General features: G+C 45.8%; 1 protein-coding gene across 4 annotated transcripts; it reads right to left on the bottom strand.

The window, feature by feature from the left end:
- Positions 1-79: 79 nt before the first annotated feature.
- Positions 80-14,089, bottom strand: LOC310694769 (semaphorin-4A-like). Of its 4 annotated transcripts, none has more exons than XM_083478303.1 (14): positions 13,922-14,089; positions 12,101-12,211; positions 11,330-11,490; positions 9,719-9,781; positions 9,004-9,102; positions 8,645-8,756; positions 6,894-7,001; positions 6,665-6,804; positions 6,024-6,193; positions 5,310-5,463; positions 3,789-3,978; positions 1,953-2,068; positions 1,074-1,231; positions 80-596 (listed from the first exon to the last, which is right to left on the bottom strand). In XM_083478303.1, exons 2-14 carry the CDS (start codon positions 12,186-12,188, stop codon positions 191-193), a joined length of 1,965 nt encoding a protein of 654 aa, XP_083334429.1. In that variant the 5' UTR covers positions 12,189-12,211; positions 13,922-14,089; the 3' UTR covers positions 80-190. The 4 variants fall into 4 exon arrangements, with proteins under 4 accessions (XP_083334429.1, XP_083334427.1, XP_083334428.1 ...); XM_083478301.1 differs by lacking the exon at positions 13,922-14,089 and adding an exon at positions 13,244-13,824; XM_083478302.1 differs by lacking the exon at positions 13,922-14,089 and adding an exon at positions 12,960-13,093.
- Between the last annotated feature and the right edge of the window lie 711 nt (positions 14,090-14,800).

The raw sequence follows: 14,800 nt of genomic DNA, 5'->3' as shown, positions 1-14,800 counted from the left end.
GGTGCTAGGTCCTGCATTTATATGGCATTGTACAGACAGAACTAGGTGGGAAAGAAATGCAACCAGAGGTAACACCCTCTTTTCTGGTGGCATTTTGTAACAGCATCACAGTTGTGACAATACTTTTGAGCTGGTGAGATCGCGAAAGGGTGTTCCCTGCAACAGCTGGTGAGGAATCAGGTAGGCCAGGCTAGATCTCCTCCGCTGCCACGGCTCCTCTGGAGTCATCCTTGTTTGGCAGGCCCAAGTCCAAGCAGTTTTTGTCAGCCCTGATAGCCTGAACAGAGCACGTAGACATAGTAGGTGTTGGAGCTGTCAGCAGTTTTCTGGCAAGGTCCACTTGCAGAATGCTCTGGCTGCCATTGAACAGGACTTTCTCTTGCTTGGATGTTTTCTTGGCTTGGAGGGGGCTCCTGCACCCCTGTACTTTGCTTTTCACTTTCACTGTGTGTGGGTTGCAGAAGAAAACCACGGCCACTACGGCAATCAAGGTGATTGGCCTTGAGGAGGCTCTGCTCTTCCCACTGCTGCGCATGCACGAAAGGCCTGAGTTTCCGGCCTCAACATCTTGCTTAAAGTTACTCTTTCCTGCCATGCTGGAACATAGTAAGAAGCAGGGATAGAGTAATCTGTCTTTGGGTCTTTCCAATCTTAGGGTCCTTATGAAAATTAATATGGCTCCAAGTGCATTTTGCCTGACATTAAAATGTTTTTACGCAATTGTCTGAAACATGTGCATTTTTGCAAAAATGACCCTACTTATTATTACTATTATTATTTATTGAATTTATATCCCGCCCTATACCCAGAGGTCTCAGGGCAGTACTTTAAGACATTGCATTATTTCCACTCATATAAGCATTTTTGCGCAGTTTGAAAAACTGCAAAATCTGGAGAAGTGTGCATTTTGAAAGATGGCTTTCAACTTACATTGTGAACTGACGTGCACATAAGGTAGGTTTGCATTAAAATGTGAAACGAACCAACCAACCCCCCCCCCATCCTACTAATACATTCACCTTTTCATCTGCTATGTGCTTTCACAGACTTGTCTCTAGCCTGCAAACACCCACCTTTTGTATTTGTTATTCCAGTTATCACTGCATTTCCTTCCATCCCAGGCACAGTAAGGATCTCGTGCTAAAATGCAGTCAGGACAGGTTTTGTGAATGCCACAGTTGGCCAATGGGACTTGCACAATTCCTTTGGAATACCCCACATAAAGGATCCCCTAAGAATGCACAAACAGAAATATTTTGTTACTACAGTATTAGGAGGGCAGGAGAAAGGAAGACCTTCCTTACATTGTGTATAATTAACTTGTAGGACTTATTGCCATAAGGTGCAGCGATGGGCCCTGGCCTTAAAAACTATCTAAAATATAGTTAAATAAAAATGCCAGTGCCTCATTCACCCCAAATAATAGCCACGGATTGAGAGTTGTGCTTGTGATAATTTGATTGCCTGCAAAGTTTCTTTATTTTCTGGTTTTATATTTAATTGTGGCTCTCCAGGGTTTCACTCTTTTTCCAGTTGAGGATTGAACCTGGGACCTTCTACACATGAAGCATCTGCTCGACTACTGAGCTGTGGCCCTTCTCCTTAAAATAAAGTACGGTTCTAGTTCATGTGGTCTTGAATAAAGAACAAGTTTAAGTAAGAAACTGCCTTATCCCACATCAAACTACGGGGTTCATCTAGCTCCTTGTTGCTTAGCAGCTTTCCAGGGTTTTAGACAGGAAACGTTCTTGAGACAGCCTCTAAACTAAGGTAAGGTTACCAGATTTTTTTCAATGAATCCGGGGACACTCTTCAACTTCAACGGATTCTGTATGGGGGCTGATTTGTAAATCCGGGGGCCGTCCCCGGGAACCGGGGATGTCTGGTCACCTTAAGCTAAGGCCCTTTTACAAGCTTGCAGCTCCTGTTCTTATCCAACAGAGCCTGCCCACCTTTTCAGGGGAGAGCAGCAGGTTTTGGACTGCCTCTGGCTTCTCAAACAGCTGGATCTCCTCAATGATGTGAGCATCGCTGCCGACGACCACCACTTTGTGAATGGCTCCCTGGTCTGTGGAAAACCAAGAGTAGTATCAGAACAGTTTGTTGAAACCCGGGCCTGTCACTATCAAGTGGGTGGGAGCTGACGTTTCTCCCTCTTGTGCAGTCCATCCTCACTTAAGAACCCAAGAAGAGCCTACTTGAATGGGCTAAGGGCCCATCTAGTCTAGCATCCTGTTCTCACAGTGACCAACCAGATGCCTGTGGGAAATTGGCAGGCAGGATCTGAGCACAAAATCCCTCTTCCCCTTGTGGTTTCCAGCAATGGAAATTCAGAAGCATTGCTGCTTCCGACTGCGGAGGCAGAGCAGGGCCATTGTGGCTAGATTGACAGCATCATCCTCCACGAATTTGTCTAATCCTTTTGTAAAGCCATCCAAGCTGGCGGCCTCCGGTGTCTCCTGCAGGTGCAAGTGTCATAGTTTAAATGTGCACTTCCACTTTCAGAGCCGCAACCCTTTAATTGACTGGCTGACCAAGGCTGGATCTACACCGACCTGTTTAACATTATTAAAATGGTACAGTTGTAGCTTGGCTCCTGAATGCCGCAAACCCGGAAGTGATTGTTCCGGTTTGCAAATATTCTTTTGGAACCTGAACGTCTGACGCGGGTTCCACGGGTTCCGATTGACTGCAGGGACTTCCTGCAGCCAATGAGAAGTCGTGATTTGGTTTTCTAATGTTCTGGAAGTTGAACAGACTTCTGGAACGGATTCCGTTCAACTTCCAGGGTATGACTGTATTAGACATATCATTCTAAAACGCCACAGGGCATACTTGTAAATCAAATATTTTTTTACCTTTGTTTCTTTCGTCAAACCACAGTCTCCCTACTCCCGGTTGCTCTGCAGTGCCCTCTGGTATCACATTTTAATAACACATTATGAACATTAAAAGTACAGTCGTACCTTGGTTGTTGAATTTAATCCATTTCGGGAGTTGAATGGACTCCCGAAACGGTTCGAAAACCAAGGCGTGGCTTCCGATTGGCTGCAGGAGCTTCCTGCACTAAATCAGAAGCCATGGAAGCTACATCAGATGTTCGGTTTGTGGCATTCGGGAACTAAAACATCCGAGTACCAAGGTGTTCAACAACCAAGGTACGACTGTAGGACATCATGTGTCCATATAGTTATCAGAACCATTCTTTAACCCTTCATTAACATTAAAAACCATGAGTGCAGATCTGTTCCAGTCCTAGGAGGAAAAGTAAATATGTTCCCTAGAGCTCCCCATCCTAACTCCAAGGGTAAATCAGCTGCTAAGCAGAGAGAGCTAAGAGGGGTGAGGAAAGAGCTCTACAATCCCAGCAACCAGCTTTCTCGGCCTCTCCTGGGAGAACCATTAGCATTATCTAACCATTATCTGGCTACTTTTGGTGCAATGAATTTGACACACAGGCCGCTTCTAAGACTTCCACTTTTCAAAATCAAAAGATTCACAATTGAGTCAGTCTTGCTTGCTCATTATCTGGCTAAACCAGGCTTCCTCAGACTCAGCCCTCCAGATGTTTTGAGACTACAATTACCATCATCCCTGACCACTGGTCCTGCTAGCTAGGGATCACGGGAGTTGTAGGCCAAAAACATCTGGAGGGCCAAGTTTGAGGAAGCCTGGGTTAAATGTTGCAACCTGTGTTGTAAGCCCTTGCTGGGTCAAAGGAATAAGGAGGTTACAGAGCAAATGTCTTAATCTCGACCTCCAGGGCAGGAAAAAAAACACATCCATACCTGTCCCAAGAAACAGTATGGTATAGGGAATCCCCAAGATGTTCTCAGTTTGGTGTACTGTAATCCGGGTGTATTTCACATTGAGCTTCACAAACACAGGCTGGTTATAGAGTGGCCGAATCGTCTGATCCATCATATAATGATCTTTCATGAAAACGAGGGTTTTGTCTGATGATGGGCTGACAGAACACTGAAGGGGGAACAGAAAAAGAGGCCCATTGGATCAGGCTGAGACCTATCTAGTCTAGCATCCTGCTCTCACAGAGGCCAACATGCTCCTATGGGAAGCCTTCAAGGAGTACCTCTGTTCCCCTATTCACCCAAGGCATGAAGATGTGACTAACACACTTAATTAGGAGTCCTCTATACTGTTCTCTTCCAGTTTTTATCCGTGACTTAAGCCCGTTCTGGTAAATATTCAGAGTCTTGCACAGCACAGGGTGAGTGTGATGTTGAGCGTGAGCAGCTAGTTAAGTAGGGTGTGTTTTGTAGCTGTCTCATCCATCTGAGAAGCGCCATTTTAATTTTGGCTCCACGTTTTGTAAAGACACCCAGCCTCCCTGGAGGAGAAACTGAACTGTTTGTGGGGCAATGGTTCATTTCAGGAGCTAAGGACACACTAATTTCAAGGGAGATCTACAAAGGGTTCCAGAACCCCTTAGACCTTTCTAATAATTTTCTACAGCCTAAGTGGGATCCCCTACACCAGGGATAGTCAACCTTTTTATACCTACCGCCCGCTAATGCATCTTTCTTGATGGTAAAATTTCCTTACCGCCCACCAGTGTTCGATGGAAGGAGGATTCAGCTTGTGCCATAGAACCCCCTACTGCCCCCCTAGAATCCTAGTGGGCATTAGGGACAGGTTGACAATCCCTGCCCTACACGGTCTGGGTTAAGGGTATCTTCTCACTTGTGGAGCAGCTGGCAGAACAGAACTACAGGAAACACTGGAGATGCTAATCTTCTGGCAGGACAGCCTAAGGACATAGGTTTGCTTTAAGACTTGATGGCAAACTATACACAGCATCCCTGAGAATCCGCATTCCCTGATTCCAGCAGGCATGTGCAATCCCCTCGCAACAGCTTATTTCCATCAGTGCAAAAGGACACAAATTAACAGAAGGAACTGACAGCCAAAGCAATTACACAGGAACTTGCAAAAACATTCAGAAATAATTTGAATTTGATTCCACTTCAGAACGACGAATCTGGGGTTAAATTAGAAGGAAGAAGCATTTCTCAGTATCAGAGGCGCCCCTGGCATGCATTGGACATGTGTGATGCGATGTTGCACCATCTAGAGGAGGCTGAGGGCTCTGAAGGAGCCAGCCACTGATACTGTGACGCACGACACTCGTGACGTCACACCCACATACCAACCCCATTCCAACAAATATTCAAGGGGCTGAAGACAACTTGGCCCCCTAGAGTTGGGGTGCCTGCTCAGTATCCTCACCAGAAGCAGTATTCAGCTGGGCATTGCACACTTCCAAGCAGAGGGCTAAAAGCGGTCCTTACCGAACCAGGGCGAGGATCCATGGCCTCCCCTTCATAGGACAGCCATCGGGAGCAGTTCTGGTGTAACTCTTTGTATCTCCCATTATCAAAGACTTTGTTGATAGCATTAAGGTCGAAGGCGCAGACTGCCGAGCTCCAGAGACCTCCCACCTGCCTACAAAGAGATGTACAAACCAGCCGCACCACTAGAAGGAAAAGGCACTCTGCATATGCTTGGAGTCAATTTACTTCACCAGTATTTAGCACATTGTGGGACCCAAAACAAATTCCAAAGTAGGGATGGAGAAATTTGCGTATTTCGATTTCTCACTTTTCCAATTTTAAGTTCAACTTGTCACATTTCTACATCAGTTTGTGAATCTTTTCTCAAATAAGTCCACAGAAACATGGTCAGCGTTGAGTGCTTATTTCCCCTAAGAGACACATGTTTGCAAGAAGTTTTGCTTCATATTTTTCATTGTGTATGTTGCTTTTCTCATCATATGCATTTTTGCACACACTACCCCGATATATGCATTTTTGCATGCGAGCAGCATCACAACAGTGCAAATTTCCTAGGGTGGTTGCATTTCAGTTCATTTATTGTTTGGGAATATGCAAAACTAGGTAGGGACCCATTAAAAAAAGAGAACTGAACCAAATCCTATCCCCCGTTGTGCTGAGTGGCTAATATTCTTCCCCCACTCTGGCTACTAAGGATTCTCACAGCCTTACCATTGAGGAACGAACACCCCATAGAAAAATGCACCGCCTCCTGGGTGTGGAACAGCAAACACGTGTTGAATGACAGTATAAGGAAACTGCCCTTTCTGGGCACAGGAAAGATGTGCTTTCAGAAAGGTGGTCCATTTCTTCTGCAGCAACGTTTTTCCTCCGACATCATTCTGTAGAGGATGGGAAAGCAAACATCATTGACAAATCAGATTGGTAGGCATAGTCCTTTTAAGGAGCAGCCCCAGGCATTCTCTGACAGCTCTTTTGAGATAATCAAATTGCTGCTTTTCTTTATTCATCCTATTAATTTTACGGTTTGCTTTGTTGCTTACTGTTTTATCATGCGGTGTTGTACATTTCCATCTTGAGTTTAGCAAGCTTGTAAGCTGCCTTGGAGGATTTTATAAAAGGGAAGCTGAGCTACGATGAAGACTGGTCGTGTTCGGCGTCAACTCAGTGTCACAGAATCAGAAAATTGTAGAGTTGGAAGGGACCCCAAGGGTAATCTAGTCCAGCCCCCTGTGATGCGGGAATCTTAGCTAAAGCATCCAGGACAGAAAACCACCCAACCTCTTCACATGCTCACAGCACTGAAAAGAAGTTCCTGCTCAAAAGCTTCCTTGATTTTGGAGGCAGCTCACCTTGCAGATGCGAGCAACCCTGGAGACAATCACTTTCTCAAAGAAGTTATACTCCTTAGCTGTTTCCCAAAAGAAAAAATAGACTTTGTCATCATTTGGGGGGGCTTGGGTGTTGAAGGAGCCCACGAATGTTGCATCACCTGGGGAGGGAAGGGGAAGAAAACCGCCAGATGTGAGATCTGATTTAATTTCTAAGGCCCTCCCCCTCCCCCTCAGCATCTGCCCTTACCAGTCATCCAGTGCTCATTCTTCAAAACTGAACTACTGCCCAGGGTTCGAGTGATGACAGGCTCATTCCCTGTAATGTTTTCCTGGGTGGCAGTGTAAAGTTCGCCATCTGCAGGGTAAAGGCAGGAAAGAAGGTGACTCCTCCTTCCCCTTCAGCCCATTTTCTAGAGCGCTTGTAATTCACTGCCCACAGGGCCAGTTCAATATGTTTTTGCACCTGAGGCAAACTGCAAAATGGTGCACGCTCACCACCAGGAAAGAAGAAGGTGAGTTAAGATGTCCATCAGGAACAAAGGTAGGGAGAATCAAATCAACCTTACCTGATAGTTGAGCCAGGAATCAAAGGCCGTCTCAGTGCAAGGGAAGTGGCCCGCTCTGAATCGTGCCAGGTGGGTGTGGGCACATAGCCCAGGCAGCTCCAGCGGGCAGCCCCCATCAGCAGCGCCTCCTATTCACCAAGAGGCTACTGTCGAGGTGGCATGGGAAGGGGGGGCTGCCAAAGAGGTGGCAGATCTGGCCTCCAAGGAGCACATTGCTGCCGCAGCTGGCAATACATTCCTTGCTGTTCCTGTGGATGCTGCCGCTTGAGGCAGTCGCCTCATCTTGCCTCGTGGGTGGGCCGGCCCTGGCTGCCCCTAATTTTGCCTTGTACATACCTTGCTAAATATCTTGTAAGTCAGTGTGCTTTCCTAAGCTTGCTCACGTCCCTCCCCAGGACCTCTACAAGTTATATCTCAGAGTGGGCGGCTTGTCCCCCAGGGAAAGGTGGCCGCGTGAATCTATGCACAGTTCATCAAACTGCTTCACACATTGCAGTGCCTGGGGTATATTTTAATCACACTGCAGGGTGGCATGTTGTCCATCTTTCAACAAGAGGAAATACAGGCAGGGGACAGGCTCCCTAGATGGATGTTCTCCGAATGATTTGGACTATAATTCTCATCCTCCCTAGATGGATGTTCTCCGAATGATTTGGACTATAATTCTCATCAACCCCAGCCAGCACAGCTGATGGGACTTGCAGTTCAAATCATCTAGAAAGGAGCACAGCCTTTGACAAGGAATTAAAGGGGCCTGCCCTTTTGGGCGCCTCACCCAAGAAAAGCGCTTTTAAAGGGGGAAATCACGGCGTGAAATCACGTGAGATCATGGCGTAAAAATGGCTGCCATTCTCTCACGAGGAGAAAAAAAGAGAGGGGGTGGCATCTGGGAAGATCGTGACCCGGATTTTGCTGTTGAGTTGTTGGCGGGTATGGCATGAGAACTGGGGATGTTATAGCAGACCTTTGTCTTCCTCTATGGAATGCAAAAGTGGGCAATAGGTGAAGGACCCCTGACAGTTAAGACCAGTCGCAAATGACTCTGGGGTTGCGGCACTCATCTTGCTCTATAGGGCGAGGGAGCCGGCATTTGTAGACAGCTTCCAGGTCATGTGGCCAGCATGACTAAGCCACTTCTGGCGAAACCAGAGCAGCGCACGGAAACGCCGTTTACCTTCCCACCGGAGTGGTACCTATTTATCTACTTTCATTTTGATGTGCTTTCAAACTGATAGGTTGGCAGGAGCTGGGACCGAGCAATGGGAGCTCACCCCATCGTGGGGATTCAATCAGCAAGCCCTAGGCTCAGTGGTTTAGACCACAGTGCCACCCGCGTCCCTATGCTTTCTATGGAATGCAAAAGCGGGCAATAGGGTGGTGCAAACTTTCGACATCCAAGGAAGTGGAACCCCTCCCCTTCCAGGTGGCTCACCAATGAGGATTGCGGTGCTCCCATGGTGAGGGCTATAGGGGGAGACACCCTTCCCTTGCAGGAGGAGGGGGTTGCCTTCTGCATCTTTCACCAGACTGAATGTTGTTAGATCCTAGCAAGGCAAGGGAAGGAAAAGGAGAAAGGTCAAAAGAAGCAAAATCTATGGGAAGGTGTCCTTCAGAAACCAAGCATCCCCATGGAGCTGTTTATAATCGAAGGGAAGCACAGATTGTGGGCGCCTGTTGATTCTCAGCAGGAATGTTGTCCCGTAGAACAGGGCCAGCCACACTGAAAGCCCAGCTTCAAGTTGCTGGCCTTATAAAGGGACCCCCCCCTTCCTCTCTCCCCTAAGAACTCACAACGTAAGTGCAGGTGGGACTAAAAGCATACGTCCCGCAGGTGTAAAGGTGTGTGTCGTTCAGTTGCACCAGGACACGGATGAAATTGAAACATTCCCTCTGTGGAGATGAAGGTGAGAAAATCAGGATTGAACTTCCAGTTACGTTTTCATCCCAAAGGAGATTTCCACTGGGTGGTTGTTAAATAGCAACCAAGAACACGAAAACCCAGCCCCCTATCCTACATGTAAGCACATAATAATAATAATAATAATAATAATAATAATAATAATAATAATAGTTCTTGAAGGGGTTAAAGGATAGCAGATTATTTATTTAGTCAAAATAAGCAGTGGTGCCACTAGATAATTCTGCAGTCTGGTCATAATGGTATTTTGTTAGAACTGCCAAAACACCTAATGGTTTCAATTGGCAAGCCCAAGCGGTGGTTTAACCCACAGCGCCACCCGCGTCCCTGTGCATAAGATAGTTCAGGATATACTGGTATTATTTCTCAGCAATTTGAAAGAGGATCACCTGTGGTTCTTATGTTGCCTGTGTTCTCTCAGCTGAGTTTCTATCTCCATCCCACCCCACCTCCCACCCACAGGTCAGGTAGCAGCTTCGGAGTGGAGGTGGGCATTCAAACCAGCAAAAGGAAAGAGGGAAATGCACACAGGTGCACACCGCTTTCCTAAACTGGGAGGCAGCACTTCCTCTATCCCCAATGCATTACCTCTTTGTTTTTCACCTTCAAGGCACAGTTATCCTTTTTATCAGCCGTGGGACTCCACTGTATCTGTTACAGGAAAGGGGGAAGAAGGGCATTTTAGAGGAGGAGAAACAAAAGAAGGGGGAAATAGTCAGATTGCAAATGTTCAGCCTTACTGGTATTCATCTGCAGAGTTATTTTGCAAATAGGAAGATGAAAGTCAAGACTAAATTTCTGTTTTTATAATATAGTTTTAACGGTTTTGTGTTATATTTTTATAAATTGCTCAAGAGATTTTCAAATATCCGGTAATTTAGAAATGCATCAAATAAGCAAATAAATAAGCAAGACTGCATCTGTTTACAGTCTCTGAACTCTGGTCCTTGATAAAGCACTGACTTGCTTGAGACAAAATGCCAAATCATGGTTATGGAGCCATGTGACTGAGCCGTCTGCTTCTTGCAGGATATAGGGATGGAATTATTCATCCATTTTGGTTTCTCCTAGTTTCTCATTTTGAACCTGAAGTTCAACTCTCCACATTTCTGCATCAGTTTGTGCTTTTCTTTCTGAAGGTTTTTTTTTAGCCAATATTTACATTTTTGCATGTTTTAAGTAACGTAAATTTTTGTGCACGATTTCCTTGAAACGCACTTTCTTTGAAGTTTGGCTGGAGAATGGCACCGCAAAATTCTGAGAAGTGCAAGTTTTGAAGGATAGCCGTGTTCCAGTTTGGGGAAGTGCAGATTAGGTGGGTTCATGTTAAATTGCAAACTTTAATTGCTTCCCTGCCGCTGCTGTGCTGCCCCCCTCTTCTCCCCTCTTGCTTTCTGATAAAGGGGCCATGCAAGGAAATAAATACAAATAAACTATTAAAGAGGTTAGAAAGCAAAAATAAACCCTTTACCATAAAAAGACAGTTAAGAAAGGCTAGCAATGTAAAGACCCCTTTCAGGATTTGGGTAAAGTCCAAAAGTTAGCTGGCCACACCCAATTCCAACCATTAGAGTTACAGACCCCCACCAGTAAACTGTATTGAGGCATCTGTGGATGTTGCATCGCACAGACCTTTATCAGGGGCCATTAGACCCAGGCCAGAGGCCAGCCTTTCTACAAAAGGGAGAGTAGATTTCCTTCAGCCAATCAGGGCTTATTTTCTCAGCACTAGAGGATGCCCATGGTGGAAGACCTTGCAGCTACTAAATGGATTTCTGCACAATCTCTTGTGACCTTGATGTAATCCTGCAATAGACATGCCACACAGGTGGCAAGTTGGGTTAATTAAACAAAACCTCCCACCCCCCGGGAAGGCTGCACCCAGAATCCTAAGTAAAAAGCCATTAAAACGAACCAAAGACATGATGATTTACATTGAATCAGGACTTTAACCGACATTAAGCTGCTGCTTACCCTTCAAACCTGGTGCAAGCCATAGTTTCCTGGTTGGGGTGTCTAATGGTAAACCGTGGTTTGATAAAACTAGGAAGTAATGTGGTCTGGGGGCAGGAAGGGCTGAAATGTGATGAATTCCAATGCACACATAGAAACATTTTTTAAAGGCTCCTCAGTATCTCCCACAAAACAGGGAGCAGGGTTGAAAGCACTCCTTATCCTGAAACCCCATTTCCCACTCACCTCATGCTTCACCCTGATGGTGGTATCCGTGCGAATGTCAAGGGCGAGGATAGTATCTCTGGCACCCACATAGAGAGTTTTCTTGTTTTTGCTCAGTAGGAAAGTGTCCCAATTCTGAACCCCTTTTTGCATGAATGGGAAAATCTTTCGTCTGGGATCCCCTGAGGATAAAAAAAAAGTAAGGCTAGGTACATTTTCAGCGAGCGTTTGGTAGCCAGTCCTGGTTTCCATTGGTCAATGGTGCTCAGCTTTTTCACTTCCTGCTCCTCAGAGGCAAAGTCAGTGTGCCCCTTTTGTACCATGACCAGTGAGGGTGTATTACTTGGTGGATCATTGGGTGGTGTGTGTGAATATGTAGCAATTCTGTCCCCAACATGGGCAGTGTGCCCAGCATAGCGCATAGTCTGGTGCCATTTTGAAAGGGACATCCTCACATGCACAATGGTGGGTGCAGATGGCATATGCATACAGTGCAAATACTCAACAGTCTCAAGTTTCTAGTCCTGTGCAAGTGCTAAGAATCCACAGATGACAAACATCAGGAGCAGATGGGTGAGATCCTGCTCTCCCACCCAGATGTGCATGATCCACCAATTCTGAATGTTAGCACAGGACTAGATGAGGTATAATAGTTTATTCCTACCAATGAATACACTCACAGCCCTTTGTTAACCTTTCCCATCCCAAATCTTGCTCATCTCCTTTGAGGCACCCTTTCAACTTCTCCCCTAGTGCACAGATATTGACTCTGTCTTCCTTTGAGTTACTCACTTAACGAGGTGGTTTGCTTTGGCATCAGCTCTGTGGCCAGAGTGTTGGCAAACGTCAGGAGGCAAATGAAGAAGTGTTTGGAGTTCATGGTTGGTTATCAGCAGATGGTAACTGTCAAGAAATGCAGAAGACAGGAAAGAAAGGAAATAAAGCCAATAAAGCGAGATGAGCACCCAGAGTCGGTCACGACTGGACCTAATGGTCAGGGGTCCTTTACCTTTAAGTGTGAGATAGGTTATTACAAAATATAAAATATTTGGCAATCAAATACAACTGCTTGAAATGGGATGGCTGATCAGATATTCCTAAATATATGGCTCTCAGCTGCCAAAGTGGCAACTTTAGGATGCATCTGCCTAAGGCTCTTCTGAAGATGCAGGAAGGAAAAGAGTAGTAGTAGTAGTAGTAGTAATATTTATTTATTTATTTATTTATTTATACATACATACATACATACATACATACATACCCCACCCATCTGGCTGGACTTCCCCAGCCACTCTGTGCAGCTTCCAACAAAATATTAAAAACAGCATAAAACATCAAACAATAAAAACTTCCTTAAACAGGGCTGCCTTCAGATGTCTCTTAAAAGTCAGATAGTTGTTTATTTCCTTGACATCTGATGGGAGGGCATCCCACAGGGCGGGCGCCACTACCGAGAAGGCCCTATGCCTGGTTCCCTGTAACTTCGCTTCTCGCAGTGAGGGAACCGCCAGAAGGCCCTCGGTGCTGGACCTTTGTGTCCAAGCAGAACGATGGGGGTGGAGACGCTCCTTCAGGTGTACTGGGCTGAGTTGGGGAGCTAAAGTTCTCACACTGTGGGTGAGAGCTTCAGTGCGGGTGAGGTGGAAAATACTTGCATGGAGTTATCACCAATTGTGGGAAGATCCACTGAAGAAGATAAGTGATGGTACCAACTGAAGGCTCATGCTCTTTTTTTGTCCAAAATTCCTGGGGCGGAATTCCAAAGCCACAGAGGTGGATCAGAAGCTTCCCAAGCCTTCTCTGCTCATCCTTTAAATGTCTTTTCCCCAGGTCCTCCTTTCCCTAGGACCCCACGTCCCCTTTCCCTGGCCTCCCCAGGCTCAATTGCTCTTTCCCCAGTTAGGCCACAAAGTCTTCTCCTTCACCAGCACCTACTCTTTTCTCAGGCTCCAGTTTTTTTGCCCTGCATCTGCTCTGCCCCATCTTGCACCAATCCTTGTTCTGACCTCTCTCAGCAAGCCCCAACCCTTTGGTGCTCAGCTTGTCTGTGACATCAAACAATGGCAACCAATGGCACCAGAAGTCAGAAAAAACAATATTTCCCCCCTTTTTTTAGTGAAAAGTTGCCAGTCACCCACGTCCAGGTGGAACTCTTTGTTATGAGAGTGGGTTTTGAATATGCCAGAGGTTCCCCAGGCTGTGGCTGATGGAAACTAGAGCTCCAAACACCTGAATGGCAGCGGGGTGGTCTACTAGACTTTCATTTCTTCCACCAAGATGGCTCAGTTAAGACAATTCTTCTAAGCAAAAGTCTGGAAGTTAGGGAACGTGACAGAAGCTCCTCCTCCTAGAAAGGATTCTGGTTCTCTTCTTCCAATTCCAGGTCTCCTTTAACCATGGGTGCTACGATTGCCCAGGGTGATGACATTTAAAGCCATCATTCCCAATCAGGGCTTGGAGGTGACCAGGAGCTCTGGTTTTACCCAATTCAGACATAGCAGCAAACTATCACCAGAGGAAACTTAGGAATGGAGGAAAGAATCAGGAAACATGAGAGGAGAAGCGTGCACACACACACACACCTCTGTAGTATCTTCTAAGGCTCCCACTTACTTGGGAATGAAGTCTGATTGAACTCAGTAGGACTTACTCCTGAGTATGCATCATCAGGACTGCACTGCAAGCTATGTTTTGGAGGATCATAATAAGATGTCTGAACTGGGGTCATGATGGGACAACAATGTTAGCATCAACAATTCAGCACGCCCAAAATGGCTGGCAAATCTGAAACCAAAAGGTTCAAATTCTGAAAATGGAATATGCTGTTTAAATCAGGCGCAGCTACTTAGTTTACTTAATTCCTCACACAATCCAGTTCAAGACTCCTCCAAGAATCAGATCACTGGATATAAAGTCTCATAAACGCTGAAAAAGATTGTGCAGGGATTTTAACTGTATGGAATTGGGTGCATATATTGAGCCCGGTGTTATTAGGTGAGCTTCTTGTAAAAGCCCTTTGACAAAATTTCTGCTGGTGTCTTTGAGAGTCTAATGAGCTTTGAAAGCAAGTTGGGAATGTAAAACAATGGCAACACCCTTGGATTTAGGAGATCCTGTGGCAACCATCTGTTGTCCAAAGCAATTATGACGTAGCAGCGAGTCCTTTGGGTCAGCCTCTGAGCATTCATGGGATTTGCTTGTGTGGTGGCTGTACATCTTGTTGATCAGTCATTGACCTCACTGTGCATTTTAAGCACATTTCTCCATCACTTTCCTAATGGCAGAAAGTATTGGAAAATCTGGATAAGCGTGGATTTGTGTTTTCATTCTGGAAAATGCAAATCTGATAGATTCGGCTTTAAATGCAAACTGAACCAAATTTCTCCCCCGTCCCGACTAGAGAGAGAGAGAACAATCTGCAGTTGATTCAACAATAGAGTGATGCTACGGCATAAGGTGGGTGATGCAAATTGAAGTCCAAAGTGGCCATGC

This window comes from Podarcis liolepis (assembly GCF_965112155.1).
Source record: "Podarcis liolepis genome assembly, chromosome: 15".
In the NCBI taxonomy this organism is placed as follows: Eukaryota; Metazoa; Chordata; class Lepidosauria; order Squamata; family Lacertidae; genus Podarcis; species Podarcis liolepis.
The sequence above is the reverse complement of the archived record's forward strand: the minus strand, read 5'-3'. Positions and strand labels throughout refer to the sequence as shown.

Bases quoted from the DNA above. Each gene is read 5' to 3' on its own strand.
- LOC310694769 (XM_083478303.1), bottom strand. From the start codon at position 12,188: ATGAACTCCAAACACTTCTTCATTTGCCTCCTGACGTTTGCCAACACT. The intron at 8,757-9,003 runs GTGAGTTCTTAG...TTGCCTTGCTAG, and splicing joins GTCCCACCTGCACTTACGTT to GATCTAACAACATTCAGTCT. The intron at 597-1,073 runs GTGGGTGTTTGC...ACTATGTTCCAG, and splicing joins TGGAATAACAAATACAAAAG to CATGGCAGGAAAGAGTAACT.